At 37.2% G+C, this 14,875-nt stretch overlaps 1 protein-coding gene across 1 annotated transcript; it reads right to left on the bottom strand.

Moving 5' to 3' along the window:
• Positions 1-1,765: 1,765 nt before the first annotated feature.
• Positions 1,766-6,000, bottom strand: LOC145555753 (annexin D4-like). The gene is made up of 6 exons (XM_081617480.1): positions 5,861-6,000; positions 3,103-3,278; positions 2,768-2,986; positions 2,453-2,668; positions 2,265-2,336; positions 1,766-2,164 (listed from the first exon to the last, which is right to left on the bottom strand). The coding sequence occupies exons 1-6, from the start codon at positions 5,907-5,909 to the stop codon at positions 1,955-1,957; spliced, it is 942 nt and encodes a 313-aa protein (XP_081473606.1). The 5' UTR covers positions 5,910-6,000; the 3' UTR covers positions 1,766-1,954.
• Between the last annotated feature and the right edge of the window lie 8,875 nt (positions 6,001-14,875).

The raw sequence follows: 14,875 nt of genomic DNA on the forward strand, positions 1-14,875 counted from the left end.
CATCATGAATATGCCTCAATACCTGAAAAGTTTATCTCTACTTGTTTCCACTACTCTCCATTAAAAATGGGTCATCATAGGGCTAAGATAAAGACATGGCCAAATACACAAACACACACAATCAGCAAAGCTGAGTACATAAGCGTAAATTAGCCACACTAACATGCTTTCACCTATCAACACACACTTACCTCATTGCACCTGTTCACAAGCACACACACCAATCAACAAGACACAATGACTAGACACTAATTAATTCATTTTGCATTGATTACGCATCGAACGGGTTTCCACCTATTAACCTCCCCCAAATAAATTTGAGGTTAACTGGCACGGGAGCTAACCGTGCCAGCGACAAAACCACACAAAGGTGGCGGAATTCCTGCGCATAATAAATAATAAAAAGGAATATACAGCGTCCTGTACTCCATTGGAAGTTATGGTTAAATATAAAACCCCATAACCCCCCCCCCATTGTTCATACTCAAGGTATATACGTTCCAAGAGTTTTGGTGCGTAATCTCTTCCACTTTACGTTATTTACATGTTATTGGACTTGGTGATGACTCTCAAAGCATAATAAATCAATCAACAATAATTATTCAATCGACCAAACATACCAATTTAAATTGCCTCACCAATCAACTACCCCACTTACCTCTTATTTTATTTATGTCAATTAAATTACCTAAAACTATATGCCGGTCAAAGTGTAACACTTAAAAAAATACAAAGGGAGTATAATTTTTATGGACTTGTTGTGCGGCTTGCCCCTAATATGTCCTTGTCATTGTTGGTTTATAAAATCATACACTTTGTGTCATTGGGCCGCTAGCTAAACGCACAACACTTATTCTATATCGGTGTCTTTAGTGACTCAGTGAGCAGGGGCTAAGCATAGAGGTGCTTATCGAAACCTTAACGAGCAAACTATAACTCGACTCGATAAGCTCGTGAGCAGCTCGATAATATTTTATTATTAAAATATTATATAACAATTTATAAAAAAAAAAAAAAAAAAAAACAAATAATACTAAAACGTGGCATAAAGAAAAAAAATACAGCAATTATATAATAGAAAACAAAAAAAAAAAATTAACATAAAACACTCCTTTGTAATTAGCAATACTAGAGTACTAGAAATCCAAGGTCTTCGTAAATCAGATGCCTCAACTCATTTTTCCCAAACCAAATTATGCCATGTGTGTGCCCATTAATGAAATCAAGTTATAGCATTAAAAGTTTGTTGACTAACGGCATTGAACGTGTGGACGTGTGGTATAGTCCGTAAAGTCCAACTATGCAAGCCTATTCATACGTGGATGCTTAGTCAAGGGTAGTAATCCTGTTAGTGGACCAACTCAACCAAAAGCTTAATCTGATGGTTGAGGCCCAGAAATATGTTTTAGACTCTATCACTCCCCCTCACACGAGAGCCCGTTTGGGCTAGAAGTGTGGATGCAGCATGGGCCCTCCTCATACCCAGCGCTTAATATTCCACTTGAAAGTTTCCACTTGAAAGTGAGGGTGGATGAGATTCGAACCCGTGACCTTTGTGTCACGCTGACTCCGATACCATGTTAGTGGACCAACTCAACCAAAAGCTTAAGCTGATGGTTGAGGCCCAAGAATATGTTTTAGACTCTATCAAATCCAACTCAACAGGGCAATTTGATAATCATATCCTCGACTTAATAGGTTGAAATACCATAAATGACCTTAGACTAGTTTGTCAATCATGAAGATTAACATGGAATTCCCCATATAAAAGCAAGCAATAACCATTTCTCTTAGATGTAAATATTAAGTAGATACCTACAAATAATAAGTAGCCAATAATTCTGATGCATAATCCTTAATTCCTTATAAATAAGATATAACATATAAGAGTACATACAGCAAAGACAAACATAAATTTGAAAAATTAAAACATCCACCAAAAGCCAGCTTGTGCTTATTCCCCTCTAGCAACCAATGTGAGCAAGAACTCCTTGAAGTTTCCTAGACAAGTCTCTTCGATTTTCTCCGACAAAGGAATTCCAAATCGCTTCTGGTATGCAGCTTTTATCTCCTCCATATTACCATCAGCTTGAGACACAATTACTCGAGTTAGAGCCTCTTGGGTGAACTCATCAGCCCCTTTTCTCATTGCAGCATCCAAAGCCTGTAGTTTATTAGTTCGATCAATAAGCTTTTATCAGCATCTTAAACATCAATACATCTTTATGTTACCTACACGACTGATATCTGTAATCGCGCCTTACCTCACTGAAGTACACTGCAGGGACAACTAAGCATTCCAGCGCTACTTTTAAGCTCGGATTACCATGAAGGTCCTGCAGAGATTACTACAGTGGTGAAAATTCTGCTTTCATTTTTCCAATCAGATATTTTAACACAAGTTTTTTTATCTTTGGGGCTAAAGTTGAATTTAGTCCAAGATGTGTTGTACCTCATTCAGTTCTTTGCCAAATAACTCCTTGTAGTGTCTGAAGATCGCGGTGAGATGGGGCTTGCTCCTTGTACACAATATCCTCACTACCTCTTCATCCTCGATGGGATGAATATTCTTAAAGGCATGGTGAAGAGCCTCAGCTTCAGATTTAGCAGTCCCATCATGCACTCGAGTACCTTCATACCTGTAGGCGCTCACTAGTGCTACCAAAAACTATATATCCACCAAAAATCAATGAATAATTGTCACTTGACTGATGTTTTGAGGCAGCCTTAATTAGGAAAGAGTGAAGTTTGGATGGAAGGAACTAACCTTGCGTTCGTGACCATAAGCATGGGAAGCAACATCTTCCTCCACTGAAGAGTCGAATAGGGAATGGTAAGCTTTCCTTGCTCCCAAAAGCTCTTCTGACGATCTTGTGCAGGCAATCTCAATGACCAAGCTATAACCTTGAGGGCCTTTGGTTAAAGCCTCCTTGAGCAAACGAGCATCTCTTTCCCAAGGATGCATGGTCCACAGCACCAAAGCACTCTAACAAATTCAAGTGTATGTATGAAAGTTTATAGTTAAGCAACAAATATAAAAGAGCAAAGTCTATGATAATATAACTTCATCAAAATTGAAACGAAAAACAAATACTCATATACCTTGAATCGTAGAACTTCATGCTTGATGAGTTCAACTTGTTTCTCATTCCACTTTTCAAATTGGCGTTCATTATCTGCTAAAAAATGGTTTGGACTAGACTTCCTAAACGAGTTTTTGTGGTCATGTTGCCATCTCCCAACAGTCGATATCAATGCCTTCTCATCAACTCCGAGTCCTTCATTCAGGTAAAAAAAATATGCTTAGTATACACCACTACAAGCTCTTAATAACAAATTACGATTTTTTTTTTTTTTTTTTTTTTTGGTGTTTAGAGAGCCACAAGGACGGGGGTGAGAATCGATCCCAGGATCTCCTGAAATCGGAGGGAAGCCCTAACCACTTGAGTTATCCCTCACTCTCCACAAATTACGATATTATGACAAGTGTAAAAGTCAAAATGTTATGATTATTGAACAACGAAAGAGATATTTTTTAAAAATTGATCAAAGTCATAATAATTTGCATCATCCTTTTTTATTTTTTTGGTACAACAATGACATGGAATACAAGACAACTTAGAAAGCATAAAATTATTGTTGTTGTTATAAAGTCGCCATCTTCTTGTCACTTAAATGGCTTGATTTGTAGGCCCATTTATTAAAGATGGTCCAGATGGACAGTTCGCTACGTGTAAATGTATAATTACAAATTAATAATTCAACAAATTAAGCACATTTTTTTTTTGGTCAAGTTGAGTCAATTTTGAAGTAAACTTACAAGGATGTGTTTAGCGAAATATTTGGATTAGTCCTAATCCTACACTCTTATTTACCTACTTTTGATTTTTCTTCTACCAAAGAAAATTTTCTCTTTTTCTGACTCTTATGATCTTTCACATCCTATAAGTCCATTTACTCTATGTTATTTCATATAAAAATTTAAAAATAAAATCTTAAATTAGCGGTGATTGAAATATGTATACGATAATTCACATGTTTAAATCCCAAGGTTAAATCCCAAGGTTTTATTAGTAGTTTTCTTGTGGCTCATTTGATTGATAAAATAATTGAAGCTAAAATGACACCCATGGTACTACGAGTAATAAATTTTACTTGTAATTTTTATCCAACAAAAAAGGACCCATAGTCTGGTAACATCCACATATCCTTGATTTTTGTTTACTCGGTATCAATTTAAAATCACACGTATTTTTGGAGCGTTTTTCTCTTGTTAAAACACATTGTACTCCACTTGTGAGTGTTCCACATTGGAGAAAGAGAAGACTTGGTTCCACTTTATAAGGTAGAGGAATTACTTCTACTATTACCAATTGGTTTTCATATGGAAGCTCCTAAATCTTGTTTGCAGACCAAGCTCTCATCCTTATCCGCTGGTTATCCAGACCCATTTCATATTATCTCAAAATTATTTTTTTTTTTATAACTGAATTACTCAGTATATTTTTAACCAAATTTTAACATTTTAGAAAAATATGATCAACTAGTATCTGAAGAGCACGGATTATTGTGATGCATTCAGCTATATCGGTGCACTAGTAATTTTGTGTATGTTAATAAATACCTTTAATACATCTCAATGTATGTAACGCCATAATTGGTTATTAGAGTTTTGATTAAAAAATAAGCTTATTTGATCAGTTAGAGGTTTGACTGCATAAATCATCTAATTTGGTTGTTTGGTAAAAGTGTTTTTTAAATGAGCTATTGCGGCACATAAGTTAATTTGTAAAAAGAAAAAAAAAATAGAGCTTTTTAAATTAGTTTATTGAGAAATTGATGTCAAAGACAATTTTATCCGAAAAAGTTACTCCTACTCTAATTAACATCCCTGCCCACCTACTTTCTTACCTTATTCAAGTAAAAATGTAAAATAAATTGTCAATGTCCAAAATTGTCATTTCATATGTTCTACTAACAAATATCTACAACTAAGAAGCTTATTTTACCAAACAACTCTACATAATAATAAGCTCTTATCAATCAGCCAGTGAAAATAGCTAATGTAACCCATTAGTCAAACCAAATAATGCAACTAGTTCTTACGAATCAGCTAACCGTTAATTACCAAACGGGACTCAAGAATCTCTCATTCTACATTTCTAGTCTATCTATAAACCTATAGGCGAAACCTGGAATGACACTTGTCATTTCCTGGTTACAAAATTTCCCGCCTTTTTTCCTTTCTTTTTTTTTTATTTATTTTTTTTATTTATTTTTTTATTGCCATAATAGTTATTTCCATTTTAACAACATATTTTCTTATGCTTTAATTCTTTTTTCCACGTGGTAATAAGAGAAAGTCTCTTGTGGTAATAACGTTAAGTGCTGAATCATTTGATTGTTGAGAAAATTGTCAAAATATCCCAAACTTAAACTGAATTAAGCAGTAAATGTAAATCTAAAAGTTTCTATGACTAGACTCTGAGGATCAACTTTGACTAATTTTTGCATAATTATTAAATAATGTCAATCTTGTATGACTTACCAGAATTAAATTCTGATCAACAAACCAATTCTATAATTTTTTAGGTATGATTACTTTCAAAGTTTAAACGATAACAAAGCCTTATTCTCAAAATGATTCGGAAAATGACTTCGCAATAAACCAACAAAGAAATTTGCACAAAACATTGCAATTTATGAGCTAGGCTAAAATGAATCCCGTTTAATGGCAAATAATATGACTAATTAAGCAGAATTTATTTTTCAAAAGTAGCATATTACATTAAAATAATTCCATACATTTTTTAAAAAATAAAAAAAACTTAAAGATGAAAGAGATAGGAGAGAGAAAAACCTGAGAAAGCCTTGGTGACAACTTCATGATCAAGAGAAATATCAGCCATAGTTGAACTTGTTGTTTCTATTGAGGAGAGAGACTGGTTAAAGCACTCAAATAATAAAATTAGCTGGTCACCTAATTGTATATATACAGAGTTTGTTTAATCATGAGGGTATTTTCGTCATTTCTGTTATTGTAAGGCAGATTAATTTAATATACTAATGTCATTGTGATTTTTTTTATTGATTATTTTATGACATTGTGAAACGCATTACTTTGGTCAAACATGGATGGAGTTACTAAAGTACAAATTCTACTTAATTATTTTTAAGTAACTTCAATTGTATTAAAAATTTATAACTAGTTACTTGAATAATCTTAGGGGGCGTTTGGTTCACAGAGTGGTATGGGGTTGGAATCAGGAATGGGGTTAAGGTGGTATCGGGTTGGAACTTGATACTTAATACCATGTGTTTGGTTTAATTCTGGAATGAAATATCTCACTATTTTCTCCTTTTATTTGATACCTAAGGGAATGGAATGAGCCAAACCCACCCCCCCAGGTTTCTAAACCCCATACCTCATGGGTTTGAGGTATGGGTTTGAAATTCATATTTTTGACAACCAAACATATGGTATGGGTTTTAGTCATTCTAAACTCATACCTCATACCTATATTTCGTGAACCAAACACCCCCTTAATTGTTTCAATAAAATATCGTGTATATGATCGTTGTGTAAGAGTATCTATCCTAAATATTACTACTTTCGATTTTAATAAGAGTAACACTTTTCATAATTATTGTTTCAAATAAATGCAATATGAAGTACCTCCCTATTAATGGCAAAATTATTCCGTACGTTTTAAAAGAAAAAAAATATATTAATTGCCAAAACTCATGTTTAAGATTCGTCCGGTGACAAAGAAGAAATTAATTAATTAAATTAAAGTACCCATAAATTCTTATATGTGGCTAGCCCGTTCACATAATCACATATAAGACAATTGATTAGGGTGGTGATGAACAAATGAGGTTGCCTTAAGTCCTTAACGTATACGTAGGTTACTTAAATGAGAAAAAAAAAAGGTTTACTCTCTTAAATAAGTGGAATCATTCTTTCATTTTTTAAAACAAAATAATATGGGTTACTCAAATGAATAAATGGGGTTACTTAACTTAATTCTAAATTACTTGATTTTACTTGTATAATGATTTTGAGTTTACTTTTATGGACAATATAAGGTTACTCTTATGAAAAAATGAGATTACTTATATATATAAATGAAGATAATGTTCCTAAACATTATACCTAAATGATTTTGGTCTCACAATCTAAAGAATTATGGTCCAAGACTATGTACAAGTTTATGAGAATAAAAAGAGTGGGGCAACAAGTGAACAAGGCAAACAATATTCCGTTCCTTTCACAAAAATACAAAATATATCAAATACGTAGAACGTAGTAATTTCTTTCATTAAAATGTCAATGATTGTATGGATTATTAATTACGGAGTATTTGCATTAGGAAGCCATTCAAAAGACAATTTTTTTTTTTTTTTTTTCAAAAAAATCTCCCTTGAAAAGAAAAGGGTTTTGCTCTCTACTAGCCTAGGGTTTTTCTGCCGATTTGCCGGTTTTCCTCCATTCTTGGCTGATCTCTGACTAAGACATGGCGGATGAAATTGTTTCTCGTTATGCAAACTTGCGACTTGATGAGGAGGAAGGGAGTGTGGTGGATTTAGGAGCTGTAGAGGCAGACACTTCTACAGAAAAGTTTAACCTGATGCTAATTGGGAGATTGATTACTGATAGACCTTATAACGTGGAGGCGTTCAAATCAACTATGACTAAATCTTGGCCGCTTTCGGACAAATTGATTATTAGGGTCCTTAGCCCTAATTTATTTGCTTTCCAATTCTTCCATTGGAGGGATAAAGAGAAGGTTTTGCAAGGAAGACCTTGGTGTTTCGATAATCTGTTGCTGGTTCTTAAAGAAGTGGAAGGGAATGAACAGCCGGAGCAAATTACTATTGTTCACTCGCCGTTTTGGATACGAATAAAGCACTTGCCTTTTAATTGCTGTTCTGATACTGTTGTTAGAGAACTTATGACAAATTTAGGGGAGGTTCTTGAGATTGAGGAGGATGTCCTTGGGCTTGATCGATTTAGGCGGGTGAAGGTTATGATTAATGTGACAAAACCGCTGCGTAGATGCCAGAAAATTCGTGATAAGAAGGGTGATGAAATCATTGTTGAATTTGCCTATGAACGACTCCCATTCTTCTGCTATGCGTGTGGAGTTATTGGGCATGCTGAGAGGGATTGCGTGATGGTGTCTGAAGAGAATAAAAAGACAAAGCTAGGGTGGGGGAGGTGGCTCAAAGCTTCTCCAAGAAAGGGAAGAATGAGAGAGGTTGAGGAGGTAGAGGCTGTTTTGGGGTCTCGGAGGCAGCTTTTTATTACCCGCGATGATGATAAGGCATTGGAGGAGGGGAGTGATTTGCTGAAGGAAGGGGTGGAGAGGGGAGGGATCATGGAAAGGGAGTTGTGTCGGGTTGTTGTTGATGAGGGTGGGGGGAGAGGGGGAAGTGAGGGGGCTGTATACCACACTAATTCGGGGGGGATTCAGGTGGAAGGGTCGACTGTTAGGGGGGAAGAGGGGGAGTATAAGGAGTGTGATAGCAGCAGGGGAGTGCAGAAGGGGGTTGAGCAGGGGATGTTTGTGTTTACTGGGGGTGTGACTGAGGTGAGATCAAAGGCAGCAGGGAAGGGTTGGAAGAAGGTAGCTAAAGAAAAGGGGGGTAGTGGAGGGATTAATATGGAGATTGATAGAGATAAAATTTTGGGGAAACGTGGCAGGGAAGATGAAGGGGATAGCATAGAAGTGGAAAAAATGAGTAAGAAGGTGGTATTGGAGAATTCTTCAAATGGATGGCGAATGGCGGAGACTGTTGATGAGCAGTCCCGCCAAGCTCAATGAGTATTTTGAGTATTAACTGTAGAGGGCTGGGCAATACCTCTGCAGTTAATAATCTCCGGAACTTAGTACGGAGAGAGGCCCCGTCTCTTGTGTTCCTAACGGAGACGAAGCTTAGTAGTGGGGAGATGAATAAAATAAGATCAAAGCTGGTAGGCTATGATGGGATTTCGGTGGATAGTTGTGGTAGAGCTGGAGGAGTTGCTCAATTTTGGATTAAGGGTATTAATGTTGAGCTCCGGACTATGTCTTTACATCACATTGATGTCTTGATTAAGGACGGTTTAGGGCCGGTTGGGTGGAGATTTACGGGTTTTTATGGTTGGCCCGAGGTTCATAATCGCCATCTCTTGCGGAGTTTGTTGACGGATTTGGCTAGGGATAATGTGGAGGCTTGGGTGTGTATGGGTGATTTTAATGAAATCCTCTCGGACTCGAAAAAGAAAGGTGGCCGTGACCGTGCTCTATGGCAAATGGGCAATTTTAAGGAGGCGATTGACAAGTGCCAATTGTGTGATGTTCCTTTTTCGGGTTATGACTTTACCTATGATAATGGGCAAAGTGGAGAGGATAATATTCAATGCCGGTTGGATCGTGCTTTGGCTAATAACGAATGGTTGAATATAGCTCCAAATGCGAAGGTGTTTAATTTAGAACGAGAGTGGTCGGACCATGCTCCGATTAAGTTAGTTCTTGATAGGCAGCGAGAAGGGAAGGATAAGAGGTGTGAGAAGATTTATCGGTTTGAGCAAATTTGGGTTGAGCATGAGGGGTGTGAAAAAATTATTGAAAATTCATGGCAGCAAGGTGGCTCGGTGGAACTCAACTTGGCTATTTGTGCGACTGATTTGAGAATGTGGAGCGATAAGGAATTTGGCAGAGTGTTTAGAGAAATTAGAAGGAAGAGAAAAAGGTTAAGTGTGTTGAATAAAGGGGGGAGGTCAGTGAGTCAGGTGAATGAAAGAAGGAAAGTAGTGAAGGAGATAAATAATCTACTCCACCAAGAAGAAATATATTGGAGACAGAGGTCGAGAGCTCTTTGGTTGGAGGCGAGTGATCGCAACTCTAGTTTCTTTCATCGAAAGGCGTCTCAAAGACTGAGGAAGAACAAAATTTCTCATTTAATCTCTGATGATGGGATTAGGCACGAAGAAATGGAGGAAATTCATGATGTGGCTAACGATTATTTTCGAATCTTGTTCACCACTTCAAACCCGTCGAACTTTGATGATGCTTTAGCAGGGGTCGAGCAGCGTGTAACCCCTGATATGAATGCTGGTTTAACTGCTCCATACTCGGGGGATGAGGTACATAAAGCGTTGATGCAAATGCACCCTTTGAAGGCTCCGGGTCTGGATGGTATGTGCCCCTTATTTTTCCAAACTTATTGGCATATTGTTGGCCCTTCTGTCTCTACTCTGGTGATTAATGTGCTTAATGGTGATTGGATTCCGGATTCTATTAATAAAACTTTTATTGTGCTTATTCCGAAGATTAAGGATCCGAATAAAATGACAGAGTATAGGCCTATTAGCTTATGTAATGTGATTTATAAGCTAATTACTAAAGTGTTGGCGAATCGTCTAAAAATTTTCCTCTCTGATATTACATCCATAAACCAGAGTGCTTTTATCCTGGGTCGTTTGATTACGGATAATATTTTGGTTGCTTTTGAATTGTTTCATTATATGAAAAATTCGGGGAGTGAAAATGGTTCGTTAGCTTTGAAGTTGGATATGGCGAAGGCCTATGATAGGGTGGAGTGGGATTTTCTGAGAGCGGTGATGAATAAATTGGGGTTTGCAGGTGTTTGGGTGGATCGGGTTATGCATTGTATTTCATCGGTCTCCTTCTCGGTTCTTATAAATGGGGCACCTTCGGGGGAGTTTACTCCATCACGGGGTTTACGACAAGGTGATCCCCTATCCCCTTATTTATTCATTTTATGTGCAGAGGCTTTGTCGGGGCTTTTGAATAGAGCGGTTGATATGGGAAAGATTCATGGTGTGAGGGTTGCTTCGTCGGCTCCTATCATTTCTCATTTGTTTTTTGCCGATGATAGTGTTATTTTCTCTAAGGCTAAGGTGGAGGAGGTAAATACTATCCGTGAGATATTGCATACATATGAAGTGGCGTCGGGACAAATGGTTAATTTCGGGAAGACTACAGTCACTTTTAGCAAGGGTGTTCCAGATGAGAAAAGAGTGGAGTTGGCAGGGACGTTAGGGGTGAATGTTGTGGATGTGCATGACAATTATCTTGGCTTGCCCACGGTGATTGGAAGGTCTAAACGTGTGCTTACTAAGGGGATCCGTGAAAAGCTTTGGAAACGTCTCCAAGGTTGGAAGGGGGGATTCTTATCTAAGGCGGGTCGGGAAGTGTTGATTAAGGTCGTGGCCCAATCGATCCCAACCTATGCGATGAGTGTGTTCAAGTTCCCTTCTTCATTTTGTGACGAAATGCGTTCTATGGTAGCAAATTTTTGGTGGGGGCAACGGAATGGTGAGCGAAAGATCCATTGGGTTGCTTGGAAAAAGTTGTGTGAGCCTAAAGCAGCTGGGGGTTTGGGATTTAGGGATTATAAGTCCTTTAATTCAGCTTTGCTCGGGAAACAGGCTTGGCGCCTGCTGCAGTTCCCTGAGAGTTTGGTGGCCCGTGTTTTGAAAGCTAGGTATTATGCTAATGGTGATTTTATGAATGCTGAGCTGGGTTCACTTCCTAGCTATACGTGGCGAGGTTTATGGAGTGTCCGATGGGTTGTGCAGCGAGGTTTAAGGTGGAGAGTGGGGGACGGCTTGAGCATTTCGGTTTGGCAGGATAAGTGGGTTCCGGGTACGCAATCTGGGAGAGTTATTTCTCCTAGGAGGGAGGCAGCTATTGATATGAAAGTGTGTGACCTCATACATCTTCCTACAGCGTCGTGGAAGGTGTCTTTGTTAAAGGAGTTGTTCCTTCCGTTTGAGGTGGAAAGGATCCTTAGTATTCCATTGAGCCATCGTTTACCTGACGATTCTTTGTGTTAGGATCTTGAGAAGAACGGCGAATACTCGGTAAGATCTGCGTACAGAGCCATTTATGGGGATAGTGGTGTGGATGTAGCCTCTCCATCGAGGCTTGCTGCTGGGTTCTGGAACAAGGTGTGGCATGCTCATACTCTTCCGAGGGTAAAATTATTTTTCTGGAGGGCGTGTAGAGGAGTTTTGCCGACTCTGGTGGGCTATAGCAAGAGGCTGCCAGGGAGGGTGAGTATGTGCTCCTTGTGTGGTGCTGCTGAAGAGACCGAACTCCATAGCTTAAGGGATTGCATTACAGCTCGTTTGCTGTGGGATAAGAGTGGGATAGGGGATGATGTTCAAGGTATTTATGGGAATTTTGGTGACTTGTCTATGGCTTGCTTTGAGAAGTTACCAAGCAGTGAACATGCTCTCTTCATGACAGTGTGCTGGGCTATATGGACCGCGAGAAACAAATGGATCTTTGAAGGGCAACGTTGCGATCCAAAACTTTCCATGGAGTATGTGCTAAAGCTATTAGGTGAGATCAAGAGGAAGGATGATCAGGTTATGCGTCTGAGTAGGGGATCTAAGCAAAAATGGAAACCTCCAGGAGAAGGGTGGGTAAAGATTAATGTTGATGGAGGTAGGTGCGAAGGGCTTGGGTCGTCTGCTGGGGCTGTTATTCGTGACAGCAGGGGAGAGGTGTTGCTTGCTGCTTCGTGGATGACAGAGGATAGATGGGCACCGAATGTTGCTGAAGCAAAGGCGGTTTTCTTGGGCATCAAAGCTGCTGTTGATGCGGGGTTCACAAGAGTAATGGTGGAGAGCGATTGTCTGGGTCTTGTTAACGCAATTAAGTCACAAGAGCGTGGAAGGAGTAGTTTTCATATAGTTCTGGATGATATTTATCATGCTTGTAGTTTCTTTTCTAATGTTTCGTGGCATTTCATTCGTAGGGAAGGTAATAAGGTAGCTCATGAGCTTGCTCATTGCTTGCCATGGGAGGTAGGTGGTTGTGTTTGGTCGACGGATTTACCGTCAAGTATTGTTTCTTTGTTGAACGCTGAACTTCCTATGAATGATAGTTGATCGCTCTTTTGAGCGTGTTTCAAAAAAAAAAAAAAAAAAGACAATATTTTTTTCTTCTTTTGAAGATTTGGCTGCTTCGAAAGATTGGGGAGTTGTTTTATGTGTAAACTTTTGTGCGGAATTGAAAAAGAGATTAACGCTTCGTCAACAATCTAACGAATCAGACGGAAATTTTCTGCACAGCTACAACATATATTTTTTTTGGTGTTTAGAGAGCCACAAGGGCGGGGGTGAGAATCGATCCCAGGATCTCCTGAAATCGGGAGGAAAGCTCTAACCACTTAAGCTATCCCTCACTCTCACAGCTACAACATATTGGTAGACCTCCTTGCCGAAAAAGGTTATAAATCACAACGATATGAAAGATGTTATGAAAAATGTACGATTTGCAACAACGATAGTAGCTTTGCTTACGGAATTTTTTATTTGATTCAATTATTATATACTTCGTATTTGTTAGATCTAAATCTCTTGTAGATGTCGTATGGCTTATTTATGAATTAATTTTATTTCCAAAAAAAAAAAAAAGCATTAGGAAGCCCTCATCACATGAAAATTTTAAGGTACAGCAGCTTGTACCTGTACCTAGCAAGGTACAGACAAAAAAACGCGGAAATAACATGTAGTAGTTTTTAAAGAACATAAAGTTGTTTTGTAAAGAACATATAACTGTTTTGTAAAGAACATATAACTGTTTTGCAAATAACATCCAATTTTATGTTTTTTTATACATCTAAAAACCATCCGTAACATAAAAATATTATGTAATGAACATTATTTATGTATATTCACCATAATTAAAAAAAAATCAAAGAACATTTCACAATAAGTAATTAACATTATATCACAAATAAAAGTACATTACACTGACAATTAAATAACATAAACATATGTTCTTTTCACTCTTTTTTAATATAAATATGTTATTTTTACTTTAGATAATAATGTATGTTCATTACTTTTTAATAGTATGTTCTTTTCATTACAACGATATGTTCTTTACATGTGTGTAATATGTTCTTTTCGCGAAACAATTGTACGATGTAAGGTATCCACGCCTGTAGGAACCACACATTGCTCCTCACAAGGGAAATTCCTATTGCAACAGAGTATTTGCATATGATATTATTGTATATACCACATTTTTTTATACACCCATACTCCGTTTAAAGTTACCTCGTATTATTATAATTTGTGTTCAATCTTATCTTCACACATAATGTGAATGGTACAAAACGTGATGCACGAGTACTGGATCAGTAGTTTATTTCGATCATTATCATATTAACCCAGAATAATGGAATGCACTATACGCTGTTGCCTGCTAACTTCCATCATTGTTCACATCAAAAAAAAAAAATTAAAAAAGTTCCATTATCATTGTTTGATTTTGTTTCCCATCGGTTTAAAAAAAAAAAAAAAATTCTATCATCGTTCATTTGTTCCCACCAAGTCACCAAGATATGTTCACAAGAAGACAAAAAAAAAAAAAAAAAAAAAAAAAATCAAAACAAGGTGTTTAAATGGTTACTAGATCAATTTTTTTTTTTTTTTTTTTTTTTTTTTTTTTTTTTTTTTTTTTTTTTTTTTGTAATTGTAGGTGTTTGACAATAAATACATAAATTTAGTGATTTTGTAACCTCTAAAATTATAGTCAAAGTCAATTTGAACCAAGTAAATTTATTTGGCTTATAGTAAGAGCTTATCATTTTGACCTTGAGTGTTTTAGGTCATGGGGATTTTCATGGGAATTGCTGGAGTCTTTTTTATCTTTCCCACTCACTCTCAACATTTACTTAATTTTAGTTCAGTTCAGTTCAGCTCAGCTCCAATAATCTGTTCAGTTCAGCTCAGCTCCAATCAGTTTAGCTCAGTTTAGTTCAGCTCTTAATTTTCCTCTCTCATAAAATATTCATTTCATCTCAGTTCAGTTCAGCTCCAATCAGTTCAGTTCAGCTTAGTTCA

This window comes from Chenopodium album, chromosome 8 (genome assembly GCF_948465745.1).
Source record: "Chenopodium album chromosome 8, dcCheAlbu1.1, whole genome shotgun sequence".
Lineage (NCBI taxonomy): Eukaryota > Viridiplantae > Streptophyta > Magnoliopsida > Caryophyllales > Amaranthaceae > Chenopodium > Chenopodium album.